This window comes from Lipophrys pholis (assembly GCF_963383615.2).
Source record: "Lipophrys pholis genome assembly, chromosome: 1".
Classification (NCBI taxonomy): domain Eukaryota; kingdom Metazoa; phylum Chordata; class Actinopteri; order Blenniiformes; family Blenniidae; genus Lipophrys; species Lipophrys pholis.
The window spans coordinates 33,327,560-33,345,546 of record NC_137635.1 but is presented as its reverse complement, the minus strand read 5'-3'; the positions used below and the strand labels follow the sequence as shown (position 1 = coordinate 33,345,546).

The 17,987-nt window shown below is 40.5% G+C and overlaps 1 protein-coding gene across 2 annotated transcripts; it reads left to right on the top strand.

Annotated features, from left to right (window-relative positions):
- The first annotated feature begins 9,858 nt into the window (after positions 1-9,858).
- LOC308115422 (NAD-dependent protein deacylase sirtuin-5, mitochondrial-like) lies at positions 9,859-17,292 on the top strand. Of its 2 annotated transcripts, XM_080472908.1 has the most exons (10): positions 9,861-9,953; positions 11,969-12,073; positions 12,164-12,297; positions 13,082-13,307; positions 13,844-13,931; positions 14,046-14,099; positions 14,938-15,061; positions 15,205-15,320; positions 16,032-16,125; positions 17,133-17,292. In XM_080472908.1, exons 2-9 carry the CDS (start codon positions 11,974-11,976, stop codon positions 16,099-16,101), a joined length of 912 nt encoding a protein of 303 aa, XP_080329034.1. In that variant the 5' UTR covers positions 9,861-9,953; positions 11,969-11,973; the 3' UTR covers positions 16,102-16,125; positions 17,133-17,292. The 2 variants fall into 2 exon arrangements, with proteins under 2 accessions (XP_080329033.1, XP_080329034.1); XM_080472907.1 differs by having other exon boundaries at positions 9,859-9,953; positions 16,032-17,292.
- Positions 17,293-17,987: the final 695 nt, after the last annotated feature.

Here is a 17,987-nt window from a genome sequence, read left to right as displayed (position 1 = left end):
TGAACGCTGTGCTATGACTAAAGCACCGAAGCCCCTCCCGTGACTCCTCTGAATGTAAAAAGAATATCCTGTCACACCTCGCTAACAATGATACAACACATGATTATTATATTTGTTATTGTTTTATGTATATAGTAGGTATAATGTGTAACATCCTTAAAGTTCAGACCCATTATTTTTCATATATTTCATATTGTTTATTCGGATCTCCATGAGCTACTGTCGAAGCAACAGCCACTCTTCCTGGAGTCACTGTGAACCATTGTCACAATTTCCCACATGAATATTTTCCACAAGAAACAAAAGACTGTCATAGCATACATTGCAGAAGACAAGTACACACTATACGTTACAAAACAAAAAATGATATAATGAATAAATAAATAAAAGGCATAACAACATTAAAGCCATATAACACAGTACCAGGTTTAAGTTACTCAGTTTGTATCATGTAGAGGAAATATGAAACGGTTGACTGTGAATAAAATAATAACATGGAATTACTTTGCGACACATAAAATAGATTCAATGGAAAAATACTGACATCAATCAGAAATTAAAAATGGCTTTTAAAGTTTTTGCTTTGAAAGTCATTGGGAAAAAAAACCAATAAAACCAGTGAGAAGGCTGCATGATGTGTCAATAAATTAAGCTGGAACAGGAAGAAATGCTGCACTGCTTCAAGGTATATATATATACAGTATATTCTGTATTATATCTTCTGGAAAAACGAATTGTTGAAACGATGACACACATTACCAATCACTGGAGATAATCAGAATCAGAATGAAAAGAAAAGAAAACAGGGCCAATAATAAGCGATTCAGTGATTTGTGGTGTATTTTTCTGCTTCATCCTGTAAAAAACCTACTTTTGTTAATGGTGCTCTGGGATTATATGAAGTATTTTCTTTAATTGCAAACTGCAACTTCTGACATACAAAAAATGGGCTAAAATCATCATTATATTCATTGCAGTTATGGTGTAATATGATTAAATTCAATTCTACACCAGTCTATGGGATTTGCTGCAGACAAGATAAGAGCAAAATGCCCCCCCTTAAGTTCAATCACTTAATTTCACAGAATTACTCTCAGCCGTTTATCCTGGAGGCTGTCAGACTGTCTTTACACAGGCTTACATAACTGTCTAAGAAGTCCAGGCATAATTCAAGGTATTGTTTTGTGTAAAGAAAACACAAGAGTACTTTTGTTTAAAAGTTTCACTCAAGAAATATAAGACTTATAGACATTATTGTTTGATAGGAAAACTGAAAAGAGTAAAGGTGTGGCTCGGCTTTGCATCTCACACTATTTATTCATATAAAAGTAGAATTTGATACATTACTGATTTTGTGACTTTAACCACTAGTTTATTCCACCAATAATCCCAATTTTGACCTGATTTTAAAAAGTGGCTCTGAGGTTATTATTACAAAGTGCATGCAATGTTTAAGGGAGTAGTGAGTGGTGCAATGCAGCTTTGATTGAACTGAGTCCCAGGCTTGCAGCAGCGATGAGGGGATTCTGACTCGGTGAAGGAAGACACTTACTCAGCAGAAAGGTCCTAAAGAGCGAGCGCACTGTGGGAGTCGCACTGGTGACACCAGCAACAAATGCCTCTCTCGACAGATTCATCATCTCCACTAAGTGCATGACCGCGTACGCCACGTTTTCATTTTCTTTTGCGAAGAATTAGCTCGCTGTCGATTTCAAGAATATGAATCGCACGTCCCTCAGGCCCCATATGGGATGCTGTGTGCTGCTTTCTTTTGTTTTATCTCTTTGTACCCAATAGAATTTGTGCGATGTTGCTTTAAATTTTGTAAAGCAGCGTTGGAGAGTGACAGTGATTCAGAAAAAAAAAAAAGAAGCTCTCTCCTCCAGTATAATTGGTCCTCGGCCACTCTGCCTTTCATACTGCAGTGATATCACTCCTCTTCTGCCTAACTTGCATCCACACTTACTATAAATATGACCCATAAGCACATGGTCATGCAGCTTTCTACCAACTGGGGAAGGATTTTGAGAAAAGGCGTTACTTCTCAGCTGGCATGTGGAAGGCACATCCCAGCCAGAAGCCTTTCCCACACTTTCAAGGGTGACAGAGATGAAAAGAAAGCAGAGAAAGAGAAAGAGAGAGAGAGAGAGAGAGAGAGAGGGAGCGGGGCTGCAGTGAGAAAGTGGTTTCCTGCAGGCTCTTCCAGAAGAACACCTGCCTGCCTTTTTTCTTCACGCTGCCTTGCTGCAGCAGTAGGAAGGTGCTCCAGCCAGGTGACACTGATGGTTGATTGGGTTTTCATGTAGCTTCCAGGAAGCGTTCCGTATATAGCATCGCTATTTTTTTCCTCTGATTTTCCTACTCATGTTTTATTCAGACCTGGGATGCTTCAGCACACACGAAGGCCTATTTGATGGGGAGATGGGGAGATGTTTTCTTTTTTTTTGGGGGGGGGGGGGGGGGGGGGTATTTTCCAGATGCAGAGCTGTTAGTCTCTCATGTGACGCTGTGAGATGCCACCCATGTGTGGCTGTGTGCACGTGTTCTGCAGATGAGAAAGAGGGACTCCATAAATTAGACATGACAGAGACTGAAAACAGATCTCTTGTCGCTAATTATCACCACTTTGTTTAACACATTTGCTAATAGCCCCTAGTGCTGCTACAGAAATTACAGATTCCGCTTCCTCTGCACTGGCTCCAGCCCAACTAGTTAAGAACAAATTCACCTTCCCCTTGACTTAAAAAACAACAACAAAAAAATAAATAAATAAAAACAAGACTGGCTCTTACAATTCTGCTTGTTTCTGCCCTTGTAGTCACCTTCAGTTGAATCTTGCATTTCCAACAAGAAAGGAAAGCTCAGACCAGATCTCTGGTGATAAAGTATGCAAATCATTTCTGGACGCCTGAGTAATGGATGATAACGCAACATATCGAGCCACATTTAAAAAAAACAAACAAACAGTTTCTTTGACAAACCCTGAGTTAAAACCAGGCTACCACACAGGCTTTGCAGCAGAAATGTGCCCCCTGCTCGTCCCACCATGCATGTGGTGTATATTGATTGTACTCTTTCGGACGGCAGCGCTCACTGTACACAGGCACTGCATCACAGAAGGAGGAAAGCAGGGAGTGGTGGGTGGCGAATGAATTGAATTTAGCTTCTTCTTCTTTTTTTTTTTAGCCTAATGTGGCTGACACACAGAGCTTGGCAGAGCGTGCATGTTCAGGCAAGATCTTCAAGCTGCATCTGATCTCATGTTGACGTCTAATTATGTTGCGTGTAGGGTGTAATGTGTGAATTTGGTACAGTTCAGGATGCAAATACACGGAGAAGGAAAGGTACAAAATGCTTGCTGTTCAGCAGCGTCTGCAGTGCAACCAGGTCTGCATTTCTCCTCACAGCATCCAGCTGTTATAGGAACACATGCACATTACATTAGATGTGCCGTGACTTATCATCCATAAGAGAAGAGAAAATCGAAGACCAGCAGAGAGTAAATGTATAATGACATTCCCAAAGGCAGTATGCTGTAGGATTTCTAAACGTGGAGTCTGCGAGACACGTCCATGAACCTACAGTATATAAGCTGAATAATACTATATATAATACAATGACCCTCATTTACCCGATAAGAAGTCATGAAAACAGACTTTTCTAAAATCTTTGCCTTCATCCGTAATGAATAAAACACTCTTCCCCTTTTTAAAATGATTTCACTGATCATCAGGTCGATCTCTGTTTATGTCAGATAGTATACTGCACATTGGAAAAAATGAATTAGTATAACTGAAAACAGTCACATACGGAAAGAAGGAGAAGATAGAAACAGAGTGAAAAGTTCATCATGGCTGAATGAATGAAGACGTTCATTCGGGTCTTTTCTGCAGAGTTGTGCTCGTGATGAAGTCAAAGAGCAAGCGGCTGTAATCGCGGGAGTTTCTGATGTGAGGCGTGAGTCCGCAGCAGACATAAAGCAGACGGGAGTGTAGCTGAGCTCCTGAATGATGCACAAATATCAGCAAGCAGACAACCTCATCCAGGGAGATGGATGCTGTGTCAGCAGACGCCATGGACATGGCACACTAACAAGGAACACAGAGGTTTGCACAACCCAGTGGTCCATTAAAATACACGCAAAGTTATTTCTCTGCCTTTTGGTTACCAACTGCATCTTTAGCAGAACAGTGACGACTCTGTGTGTGAATCAGGCAACAATCTCAAGCTGCATAACAGGCAGCCATGTTTGAAATCAGGCCCTACCGGGTAGGTGGGCCATCCATCTCCTCCCACTTCCTCTCATGCTTGATGGCGGATGACATGATCGTTGACAGCTGTGCGGTAAATGAGGCCATTATATACTGTTATGTTTTTGTGACTGTGCACAGCCGTTTAACTGAGGGGGCAAATTAGATTAGTGCAGACTCCAGACAGGTCAGTGCATTAAAAGCCAGCTCGCTGATTTCATTAAGAAGCTCGTAGTTTCTGTCACCTGCATGCTACAGCTTCACCTCCGTGCAAGTCAACGCAGCGTCAGAAAACCGAATCATTCATTTTCAGCCTAACAATACTGTTTGGATCAATGCATGAGACTCACTACGTACAGTTAGTTTTAGCTTGAGCCGGAAACAAGCCACCCTTTAATCCTGAACCAACATGAAAGATGCTCCATTGTGAATAATACTAACATTACACTCCCATCCACATAACCTGTGATGCATTAGCAATCCTAAATTAACATTCGCTTCTCTTTCATTAGCTGCTTGGGGTTTATCTCAGCAATTTTGTTGCTGCCCTTTCTCCTTGTTATGACTTCACAGGACGCACAAGCGTCCAGGTTATATAGACAGAGAATCTTCCTGAAACTCAATGAGGCAACTTCAGATGAACCTCACCAGGAAATCAATCGTTGGAGCGACTCACGCAAGTTGCAGCAGCAATACAAAGATACAACTAGTTACTCCATTACTTTTTAAAAAAAGAAGTATCGAGTTACTGCAATCAAGTGCTCATTTTCAGTTACGCAACACTGCTAATCACACAACGTCTGTCAAAATAAGCAGGGTCACGTAATGAAATGCTGATCAGCTGCTCTCTGCTATACAGGCATGTTTGATTTATTGTTTACTAATTCATTTATAAGAAACTGTGATTCAGTCATAAAATGTTCAGCGGCACCAGAGTCCCTCATTAAAACACAACAGCATCATCTATCATTTCTTTGTAGAGCATCAGGCTTTGCTAAAACCATTTCCCATTTTTTGAGACTGGCCCGGTAATTTACAAAAATCTATGAATAATTGGTTTCGCGTGTCAACAACATCTGCACCAAATATGTGTTGCAACGACTCTGTTACTCCATAATCTCATCCTCTTTAAAGGGAGAAATTTCAAATACATGCATGTTGATTTAAAGAACCTAATTCAAAGGCATGCAGCATTTTAAATATATTAATGTCCATTATTCACATATATCTTTGTGGTAGAACTGCTTGGTTAAAATCCGACCCTCCACAAGTGAGGATGGGATTTGTGTGGCCCTTATGGCGGTTAGATCTCTCCATCCCTGGTTTAAACCATTAAAATCCCTCTAAAAACATCATAATAAATAGAAAGTGAGGGCAGCGTCTAGCCATGAAAAGCATTGAGATAATTGCTCTGTTCTTGTTTCACATGCTTGCAGCCCCAGTCATTTATCATTATTAAGCACCTGGGTGCACAAGCACAAGACTTTTGGTTTCCTTGGCAATAAGCAAGCTAAATTCTGCTTCACTTCTTCAGGTGGAAGTGAGTCAACAGAGCTGTTGTACAAATCGCCCCCATATCATCCTCATGCTTTGAGCGAGCTCGTTGTGGAGTGGAGGAATGAAAAAGAAGATCCGAGGCGAGCGACAGGGTCCAGTATTTGACGGCGAGGTTGTCAACACAGGCCGAGCACTCACAGACACGCAGCATACAGCTCTCTTTTCACTCATTCATTCATGTAAACACAACAACACAAGTGCTCCATTTGCTCCTTTGCAGCTGAATATGAGCTCAGATGACACATCTGGGAGCTGTTAGTACATCTGACATGCTATTAGCATCTGAATAAACAGTGCTCGTTCATTCAGTATAAAATACATGTGAGGACGAAACTCAAGTCTGCTCTTTGCATTTTGCCGTGTGTGTGTGTGCTTTTAATTTCAACCATTTATGAAGAATCCAATCGATATATTCATTGATCCTAAACAATACCTCAACATTTGGCTCCTTTTTTTCACAGCTGCCCTTTGAAATTTGTTTGATTAATTGATTAACTAACATCGACCTTACTGATTAACTTCCTACCCAGTTTAAGGAATGTTGATTATAATATAGGATGTATGTATGTATGTATGTGTGTGTGTGTGTGTGTGTGTGTGTGTGTGTGTGTGTGTGTGTGTGTGTGTACTCAAATATAGATGATCTATTTTTTCTTAATATATTTTCATAATATAACTTTAATTACTTATATTATCATTAAAGGGTTTATATATGGATTTATATGTATGTGGGTATCTGGAGTGTATATGATTGCACACATGTTTAAAATATGTCTGAAATGAACTTATAACAAAAAAACATGTCAGTGATGTATGGAATCTGTTGCAAAGTGCAAAACTGACTAAATATTATTTACTTGATACTACTGTACTATTGCATAATGTGTTATTCACGCAAAAACGCCACACATTTAGGCACATTGTCTGAAAATTGAATATTGGTTTTCTGTGCACAATAACTAGATCAATCAATCCTTTTTCCGACCCCTCTGACCCTGTTGTACATGTTTTCAAGTTGAAATCTATACTAACTGTGTGCGTACATTATAGAATGGTGACTGTGACATTGCTATGTGCATTTTCATCCATTTTGACAAATTCTACAACACAACAATCTCACTATTTAGCAGAGCTCTTATTTTTTCTGACTGTGGTTAATCTCGTATATATTCATTCGTTTAGTAAGAAAAGAGGAAATCTGTGAATAAAATCAAGTGTCTGGTCAATAAATGATGACTTGAATCTTTTGCATATTTGACATGCATTATTTTATCATGAAGAGACACGCTGCATTGTCATAAGTCTCAATAGACACCCCAACTAAACAGAATGTAGCATCAACCAGCATTATTCGCTGGTTTAAGCTCGGTGTGACGTACGACCAGCATATCAATACCAAAGCACAACATACAGAATAACCAGCAACGGAGCAGCACACACCAGCATAGATAGACTGTTCATTGATCCCTTTCCGGACATCGTGTGGTTACAGCAGAAAATCAAAAATGCCCAACTAAAGCAAGAGCATGCTGAAGTAGAATTGTGTAACAGAAACAGACTAGCTTGGCCCACCATCAGACCAACACAGACCATCACAGAGCAGCAAGAAAGTGCCATTCTATACTGTTTCTATTAGCAAGTATGTGTCATTTCTTTTATGTTCATACCTTCAGAATTGAAATAAGAATTAATCGTCTTGTGTATTTTCACTTCACTGAGATTTTTCTGCTGAATGATTATTTAAAATGTTGTAACACATGACTTCATTATGATATGACACACCGCTTTTTCATAATGCTGAAATCCTCACAAAATAAACAATCATATGCAATCATATAAGAGAATTAAATTAACAAGTTAAATCAGTTTTCCTGCTTTAAGATACTGGCAATGCATAAGGTGACTGAACAGCATCCAAACACTGAGGAGCCCATGCAGGCGTGGCACTCCTCTCCTATCATTTTGCTGAGAGGACGGTGAATATGACTGTGGCAAGCCGATAAAATGGCCCGGGAATACAGCTCTGTGGTAAGACACAGCAGCTGCTGCTCTGAGGACCGTTTAAAAGCCTTTATTTAATGGCATCACGGGAATAAACACTACAGCACATGTGATGTCTGTCTAATCGTTGAACAGACAGACGCACAAATCCGCGCTGTGAATTAGAGCAATGAGAGAAGAGCGCGTTTTGGTTTGCGATGCAAATATCAACGATCCTTCGGTGTGTTTGACTGATTGTCATGAGATATGTCGGTGATATCTTAATTACACTGTGGTGCCAGAGATGCCGTTGACTCAGTCAGCATAAAATGCCAAGTCACCATGGTAACTGAGGATGCAACACACACTTTGTAGAGGCTGATGGAGACAGAGGACTATTCACCGAGGGACATGTCGCAATTTAAATCGAGGGGGATTAAAGTCGAAGAAAAAAAAGACGTGGAAGAAAGAGTCGGATCAGATTGTGTGCACCACGGTCACAGCTTGTTGGGCTACTCCAGGTCACGTTGAAGCTTCTGCATATTATGTAACTGCGTTGAATTAAAGTGGTAGCAATTACTGAACGCTGACGAAATCAAAATTTACACATGGACGTCATTGAAATCTTCAAAAATATTTTTTGATTCACCCCAAAACAGCGCCAGTGTCTTTTTGCGCCAAAAACGCGCTCGTTACCGCTCCAGTCCACAAAGTTGCGTAACATTTCTGCCACATTTTCCCGTTTCATAGTGTTTACTCCCATTCATGAGTTAATTTAAGACGGGAGAAATGTATTAGGAAAAGAGCAATCTTCCAAACCCTCGAAAATAAGATAGGTGTGTAATTCGTGGCAATTAATCGTTTGCGTAAAGTGCGCGCGCATTTCTTCCAGTGCGCCCACATCTGGAACCAAATTCTGACGTGCATGTTATGGGTGTGGGGGGTGCAGGATGGACGAGATGTGCACCTACCTGTGCGCAGGTTGAAGGAGAGCCGGGCTTCAACTAGATAGGGGGTATCGCTCTTGGAGCGCAGTCTCCTGATCGGTCGGCGGTCTGTGCTGGTGGCCGAAGTGGTCGCCATCAATTAAAGCCAGTGTCCAGTGGTGACTGCTGGCCGACTGAGGCAGACGCGCAGAACCGAGACCACCGACACGCTGGGAGGTAGATATTGATGACGGGGGAGGAGGGAGCAGATACACACTCCAGGAGAAAGAGAGAGAGAGAGAGAGAGAGAGAGAGAGAGAGAGAGCGAGAGCTTGTGTGTGTGTGCGTGTGTGCGTGTGTGTGTGAGAGAGAGAGAGAGAGAGAGAGAGAGGGAGGGAGAAAGAGAGGGACAGAGTGGCGTTGGTGGATTTTGGCATGAAAATAGTGTGAAGGAAAAAATAAATACGGCATAACATGTGATCTATTGACACATTTAAAACAGAAAAGGCTTCTTTTCTTTTTTTGACATATGAAAGTATCACATGCCTGTAAAACATAATTCTATGACTTGAATCACATTACATTACATAGTTAGTAAATTGTGGTTTATCATTGATATAACACATGTCTGCAGACAGCATAACAGATGGCTTGTGAGGGGCACAGTATATATATATATATATATATATACCCATGCTATATCACACAACAGCAGACCTACTGTCAGCCATAGAATAAACAAAACATTATAATAATAATAATGCACAACAACGCACATGATACAATGAAACGCTCCTTGACAATAAAAGAGAAGCGGGATCTAAAAAGGAGCATGCTTTTGTTTGATTTTTTGAACTATTTAAGAGAAAACATGATTGGAATGGATGCATGAACACATTGGAAGCCACAAAGAGATTTCTAGGTCGATTTCATTTTGTTTATCATGGATTTTATGGTTTATGATCTGATATGGTGGATAAAACTGTGCTTTTCAGGATGTTAAATGTCTGTTGGCGTGTATGAAATGCTCAAAACCTCCGGTGAATGAATCATGCTGAATGAATAGCTGTTACCACAGTCTGCCACCAGGAGACGCGCCAGATGAACGTTTATCTCTTTTACGTCACATGCCATTCTTCACGACAGTGTGATTCACTTACGGCAGTGTCAGAAGTGCATGTAAACAAGCTTCTCTTCGTGATTTTCTGTTCCAAACGTTTTAAAAACACCACACGGCGGGGTAAGTGTGACAACTTAGTGAAGAAAACTATTTCGTACACGCGTGTGTTCTCTGTCCTTACTGTGTTGTCACTTTAAAACCCATATTTGAGTGTCGACCCTGCTCGTGCGGCAGCGAGCAGGTTTAGGTCGTTTCTTTCGAGTTCAGCTCAAGATTAAAAAAACCAAAACAAAACTGTCTTTAAAGTGTGTTTTCTGTTTGGAATCGTGTTTACTGCTATCGGAGACAGCTGCAAATTCCATCTACGTGCGATTTTTACGGGCAGGCAGATTATCTCCGTCACTCCGGGATTAACTTTGTGGTTTATTCTCACCTGTGACAAACAGCAGGTCAGATTAACGCAGTCACATTTGAGTTTATTTATATTCATTCAATTGTAAATGACTTCACAGAGAGTTTGCAATCGGATGCTTTTGTAGGTCATTGTTGATTTATAAAAACGTATTCGTTTTCAATCAAAATTCTACTTCCAGGGCGCCTGTTCTGTGTATTGGTCAAAAACATGTCTAACATGCCATGCAGCATGTCTGTTTGTTGATTTTCTCTATTATGAATTTATCCAGTTTCTTAGTATAGATTATTGACATATGAGTATTGTGACACCTTATTTACGTTATACAATCAAAGCTTCTCTCTTTTAGAATCAAATTATCTCATTTAATATAAATCACTATGTGGCTGGAAAAAAATCAGTAATCAGTTCAACCATCCATCATCCATTTTTTATATTGCTTTATGCTGTGTAGGGTCGAGGGGCGCTGGAGCCAATCCCTGCTAACTATGGTCTAGAGGCAGAGTTCCCCCTGGACAGGTCGCCAGTCCATCACAGGACAAACGCAGAGGCCGACAACCACACACACGCACACACACATTCACACCTAGGGGAGAGTTAGGGGTCACCAACTAACTTCATGTGCATGTTTTAGGAACGTGGTAGGAAACTGAAGTACCCCGAGAAAACCCACAGGGAGAACATGCAGACTCCAGGATTTTTGGGCAGGAATTTGAACTCTGATCTTCTTGCTGTGAGGCGAGAGCACTAACCACTTTTCCATCGTGCAGCCCTCAGGTTTTTAATTGAGTAAATCAAAATGTGAACTTAAACAGGCCTCTGTTGCACATTTGCGAAACGTCCTGTGAACATATAAATGTCATTGTCTGACATGTCTTGATATGAAGAAAACCTATTGCGTGTTGTTGAAACTTCATTTATTTACAAGAGAGAAATCTACTTTCAGGATGTTCTGGATCTTGACACAATCCAGATATTCCAGCAGTACAATTGCCCAAAACCGATTCATAAGCCAGTTGTCAAGTGTAATGGCAGTAAAAGATTCCAAACTCAACATTTGTTTATACAAGCCAGCCAAATGGAGTGATCATTTTAAAAAAGGACCTAAACTATTCTTAACACTCAAGCTGACTCAGACTTTGATTAAAGGAAGGTTTTCAAATAGTTGCCGTTGTTGATTTGCAGGAGAAAAGGTTGAATGCTTCAAAAATGTTTCACCTCAACTTTTACACGTTGCGTTTTGAGTTGATCTTACTCACAATATAAAATGAAGATTGAGTGGCCTGGTCTTTGCATTAGGCCTGAGCATCCAGTTTGACCTGTTTCAACACAACTGTTGGTTAAGGTGTGTTTGTACGCCCTTTTTTTTTCTTTTTTCTAAAGAAGCTAAGATACGGTCGAGACATTTGTTCTTGGTGGATTTCACACCAGACTGTACACACGTTTCTTGCTTTAACTGAGCCTGAAACCAGGTTATCAGTTTTGCTGTCATTGCAGGCTGCAGAGTGCAGAGTGCCACCGCTCTGTTATATACTGGCATAGTTTTCTCCATTTTTTACACCGTCACTGTTTCTTCTGTAGCTGTAAATACAAAAACATTTTTTTAAACAACCTGCACTGACTAACTTCTTGTTAGGGAAATTAAAAAAGCTGTAAACTGTATGTAGAATTCTCAGTCCTTATCAGTTCTTTTCTGTGTTCTTCTTATCTTCTTATCTTCTAGTGACAATGCTCCTCCAGCAAAGAGCCATCACTGCCCTTGGCCTTCGCATGTGCTCCACTCATGTGACCAAAGGACCTTTGATTGATGCAGCGAGGCCGAACTCGGGTATATTCACAGTACAGAATAAAAACTCGACAAACATTTCACAACACCCAGAGTCACGTTTTGTTTTTGTTGCTGTTGTTGTTTTTCCAGATATGGCTGAATTCCGCAAGGTCTTTTCCAAAGCCAAGCACATCGCCATCATCACGGGGGCCGGCGTCAGCGCAGAGAGCGGAGTGCCAACTTTTAGGGGGACGAATGAGAAGTGGAGGAAGTGGATGTCTCAGGTAATGATTTTTCAAACAAAACACGTGCACTCTTGAGTTACATCGATCACCACAACATCTGATACACTTATTCAACTTTATATGTGTGCTGTACGCGTGCAAACAATGAGCTGTCAACGTGTCTGTCCTCACCTCCGCCAGTCTTGTCAGGAGTGGAATCTGCTACTCTCCTTCTCGCAGAGATTTGTTGTCCAGGTTTTGTCTAGATTTGAAAAATAATCTTATGTAAGGCAAAGTACTCTACCCATCCTGTTTTGATGAAGAACTACGGTGTTACTTGGTGATTTGAAGAGTGTGTAGCTCATGAGACACTGAGCAGACCAGGAAGCCTAAAGCCTGAGAAGGTGTAGTCTGCCAGTTTACACTACGAGCAAATAAACTCCTGAGTTACAGACAAATTGTAAAAGAATAGAAATCGCAAACAAAACATTGCATGGACATTCATCTCTCAAAAATGATGTTAATCACATTATGTGTACCTACAATTCTAAGCATGCAGTCATTATCCTCATTATAGACGTGCAAAAATCGTTCCTTGGTTGATCTTGACAGCCTGCGTTCAAATCCGGTTTGCAAAAAGTGCATCCTGGCAGCGTCCGAATAGACGAATCAGAAAACACATACAGACTACTGTGGTAGCCCCACATTTGTAATTGGTCGGTTACGTATCTACATTAACCGTCAGATGAACAAATGGACCAGTGTTGTGGCTCAAAGCTGATGGGAGATGACGCAGGGTGAACCACACCCTCAAAAGTTGTGCTTAATAAGTCTGTATCCACAGGACCTCGCCACTCCAGAGGCTTTCTCCCGCACCCCGTCTCGAGTCTGGGAGTTCTACCATTACAGGCGGGAGCTGGTGCTGAACAAGAAGCCTAGTGCCGCTCACCTGGCCATAGCGGAGTGTGAGGCCCGGCTCAAGAAGCAGGGACGCTCCGTCGTCGTGATCACTCAGTGCATAGACGACCTGCACCAACAGGCCGGGTCCAAACACATCCTCAAAATCCACGGTGAGAAGCAGATTTTTGCCGAACCATCAGAAGAACTTTGGATGAAAACTGGTCTTGTGATAATTTTATATATATATATATATATATATATATATATATATAAACACTTGAAAGCTTTTTGTTGTGCAGAAGAGTTCTCACACTGACATAGAAGCACAAGCGTAATTTCTTTTTTGTGGTAATTTACTCCTTGAATTTACTGGTTTTGGATGTGATATATGAATAATTATACTGGAAGCTGGCGTACATTTAGTTATTAATTGGTACTTTGACACATGTTAAGTGTTTTACTGGGATACGGAAACGTCTGAATCTGCTTTTAATTCTTTTAAAAACTCGTTTTGTTGCGAATTGTTGCAGAATGCGTATTAAAACATTTACTAATTTCTTATCATCTTTATTTAATCCAAGGAGGGTGTGTCTTGGCTCATAAAGTGATCAATTTAAATGTCTTTTAGTGATCAGGACTTTCTTTTTTTTTTTTTGACTGCTCCGAGCCTAAATGAAAAGCAGCTGTGTTCTGTGTGGAATGACAGGCAGCCTGATGGAGACGCGCTGCATGAGCTGTGGGGAAGTGACCGTTAACAAGCGGAGCCCCATATCTGCCGCTTTAAAGGACAGAGGGTAAGAAGCAGCACATCTGACAAGCGTTCAGACTGTGTTGATCATGTCTCCCGGTTCTTTCCGATCGTGAACTGCTTTTCAACCCGTGGTGTTTTTAATTCCGCTCGTGTGCAGTGCACCTGGTCCAGATGTCCCTGATGCGGAGATCCCAGTGGATAAACTGCCAAGGTGGGATTGCTTTTCTGGCAGATTTGTCAAGTTGGTTCTCATGCATATTGTGACAAAGCAGCAGAGAAATGATATTCGCACAAATTTTGCAACAAAACTAAATTAATGAAGCAGCGAATTGAGAAGAAAAGATTAGACTGGCCTACACAGTGTGTTGAAAATGTTGTAGTGTTGGCCTCCACAACGATGGTGCTGAAATAAGTTCTTCCACTAGTGGGCAGTGCTGCAAAATGTGTTAAAATTCCTTCACTAATAGATATGATTAAATAAGGATTTTAACTGCTATCCTGGCAGAGGTGGTTTATCATCCTCACTTATCACAAGAATAATTCCTACATCATTTATGAGATCGACATGAAAAAAATAACACAAAGCAGAGAAATGGAAGTACAGTCGCTGCATATTGCTATTTTCTCATGTAGGAGGTTCTGTTAACGACATGAACTGATGGAAGCACTTAAAGGGTAAAATGTCTTCTAATGCACTTGAACAAGTCCAGTTGATTTGATTCAATTGCTTTGAGATACAGAGCGTTTTGGTTTGAGCTTTTATATTTTAGTCATCACAGTAGCATCCTCAGTACTATCAGAAAAAACACTAATATTTCTATCTTGGATTAAAAGAAACACTCATTCATTTCACATGATCTGACACCAAATAAAGTCCAGGAACAAAACGGTTAAAAGTTACACAACAAAATTGAAGTACTGGATTCTTAATTTAGCATGCGCTTTATCTTTCTCTCGCTTCTCGTCATTTGTGTGATGACTCATTATTCCGAGTTAAAGGCATGTGTGGTGTAATTAATATGGGGACTGTCTGATCCTGCTGTATGAAGGTGTGATGAAAGAGACTGCCACGGCCTGCTGCGGCCCAATGTGGTGTTTTTCGGAGAGACTCTGGACTCGCACATCCTGACCAAGGTGGAAAAAGAAATGGAAGTCTGTGATCTCTGCCTGGTGGTGAGTCATCCTTGATGTGTACATAACATATTTGTCCTGCTTGCTACTATTATATAATCCCCCCAAAAATAAATTTTAAAAATCAGTCCAAGAGATTTAAATGAGCCTTTTGGGGACATTTCTCCCTGTGTGTTTCCCTGCAGGTCGGCACATCTTCTATTGTTTACCCAGCAGCCATGTTTGGCCCCCGGGTTGCATCCAGAGGCGTTCCAGTGGCAGAGTTCAATACAAACGTCACACCAAAATCAGAATATTTCACGTGAGTCAGTGAGAACGAGTGTGGTTTTAGCGACGCCGGCCTCCAATTTCAGACCAGCCACACAGTCATCAGAGTTCTTTGCCACCGCTCTTTGCAGAGTGTATATCAACCTCAAACACAAAAATACTGTGAGCGGCATGTCCTGCATGTGTCAAATCTTCTTCAGTTTTTACTGTCATGAATTAGGAGAATTTAACACAGATATCAATTGCAGTATTTCTCTTTATATACTCGTAATACTACATGCATTTAGGTGTGAATCCTATCAAATACATGCATGTTATGAATGTAAAGAACAGACATGTACATGAAATAATAGAAATAATTCTGGTATCTACTTGTCCTTGGTCACAAACCGGCCCTCAGGTAGAAAGGATGAAATGTCTGTGATCAAACTTGAGCTATATTTGCTTAAGATGTATGGATGTCTGCTTGAACAGGTCACCCTCAGGTTTGTCACGAGGAGCTTAAGAGCAGCCTTTTATAAAGGTTGATTTCAACACCAAACAATCTATGAAATCTTAAGTTACAACAGGAAAAGCTCAGAATGAGAACGGAGGAATAAAGTCATACAACAACAGAAACGAGGATTTCCACTTTCAGAAACTTAAGTCGGTCATCAGTGAGTCCTTTTAATTGTTGGTCTGGCCTGAATCGGTCCCACGTATTTTGACCTTGTCTTTCCGTTTTTCTGTGTGTGACGTGGAACAGGTACCATTTCCAGGGTCCGTGTGGAACCACGCTGCCTCAGGCTCTGGCACAGCACGAGTCTGAGGTTTGAAGAGCCATCAAAGGGACTTTAATGGTCTGTAGCCTCCTCTACAGTCTAATGCAATTCATAATTATGGGATTTCATAACAGGGTTTCCAAATGTTTTTCCAATCGCTTTAGCTGGTGATTCTGGTAGCTGGATCGTTGTAAATATTTGTGTGTTCATGCCGCTGGGACCTGGGAAAGCAGCCAAACAAGTTAAATTGTTGGAAATAAACAGATAAATGCACACACACACATGAAACAAATTTACACATTTAACAATGCTGCCCGACTGTTTCTGCAGCCAGCTATCGATTTTTCTCTATCGTCACTCTTGACTGTGAAAATGTTGGATTAGTACAAAGTGCATCATCAAGAAATATTTTCTTTGATGTACAAAGTGATTCCCACTTTCCCATTGGGAATCGTAGGTAGACAGTAATTTCCCTCACTTTGCAAGTCGGAACTTTCCCACTTCCCAGTTCCTCATGAACGCAGCCTAATTTAGCTTTTTGACCTTTTTGAGCTGGAGCTTTGATACTTGAATGATGCAAACTGGAATCGGAACGTATTTTGTGTATTGTTTGCATGGCTGAATTAACCCGGAGCTTTGCAACCCGGTGAAAGAAAAGGGACTGCATCATGTTTGTAGCATGTGCAGATTTCTCCACAGCCACCAAGAGAATATCCCTTCATATAAGACGCTGTTGTTTAGCCTGTTGTACTTTCGAGGCGATCGTACGACATGCGGTGCCAATGGAAAACTTCCCATTTTCTCTATTTGACCAAATCATCTTGTTTGCAGACTGTAACACAACTTTGTGCCTTTCCAAACTGTTTACAGAACCATGACCAAACACTTGTGTTAAACCTCAAGTGCAAATCAAACAATGTTACAGAGATTTAGTCACGGAAATTTAGTTTACTGTCGACCAAGGACAGGGAATAGCCTGTAAAGCCTTGGATCATAATGTTTTACTATGTTTATTTACATCTGTGTGGTTACAAGTCATCGGTTTCTCTCTGTTAATTATTGTATGTTACAATCTATGTTTTCAGAAAGAAAAAACAAACTATCTCATGATAGAAGCTGACTAAGCGAAAGCATTCTTCTAAAAAAAGCAAATAATGTATGGCTTTTTTGTCTATAAGCATTACGCACAATCTCTTCTTATGTAAACCTTCTGTGCATTTATACAACCTTGATTATTAAAACACTAAAACAAACAAATTTGTGCCATTGACTGCTTTTCTTTTTGACCCACAGTGGACGCCTTACTGTAAGTGCTTGAAATGAACAGTAGATGGCAGCATTTCACACAAATAGTTACAAAAACTCAGCAAATGATACGGTATCCTCTGAGATCTGCCTTTTTGTATTTAGGAGTGAAAATGAACGCGGACATCAACAACCCTGAGGCGATTGGGTTGTTACAGAAGTAATACCGTTATGTTAGTTTACTCATTTGGGTTAAAACAAAAATATCACGTGTATTTGCCATCATAGAGTATTGCTTGGTGCTATGCCAACTTGTGACCATGATTCACCAGTTCTGTCTACAGACTAAAAACACTTCAACTTCCTGTGTTATATCCATCCATTCACAGGGCAGACAGACAGTCGTCGTGGTGAATGTGTTAACCACTCTGCTACCCAGGGTTATACTATGTTTTTGTATGTCAGAAGCATAAATGCAATATGAATTCTACAATGATGAAAACTAGTGAAACTACTTTTTGTGTGCATACTCTGCTTTTTTTTTCTTCTTTACTTTATATTGGAAGGTTCTTTGCAGGGTCTCAGCCTCCAGGTTTTGGAACAATTACCCAATGAGGTACTTGAGTTTAAAAAGGCAAATAACAAGAGACCGGTGTTTTTTGGAAAGAAAAGTATTTTTACAATTATCAAAATTC

Bases quoted from the DNA above. Each gene is read 5' to 3' on its own strand.
- LOC308115422 (XM_080472907.1), top strand. From the start codon at position 11,974: ATGCTCCTCCAGCAAAGAGCCATCACTGCCCTTGGCCTTCGCATGTGC. The intron at 12,074-12,163 runs GTATATTCACAG...TTGTTTTTCCAG, and splicing joins TGCAGCGAGGCCGAACTCGG to ATATGGCTGAATTCCGCAAG. The intron at 15,321-16,031 runs GTGAGTCAGTGA...GACGTGGAACAG, and splicing joins CCAAAATCAGAATATTTCAC to GTACCATTTCCAGGGTCCGT.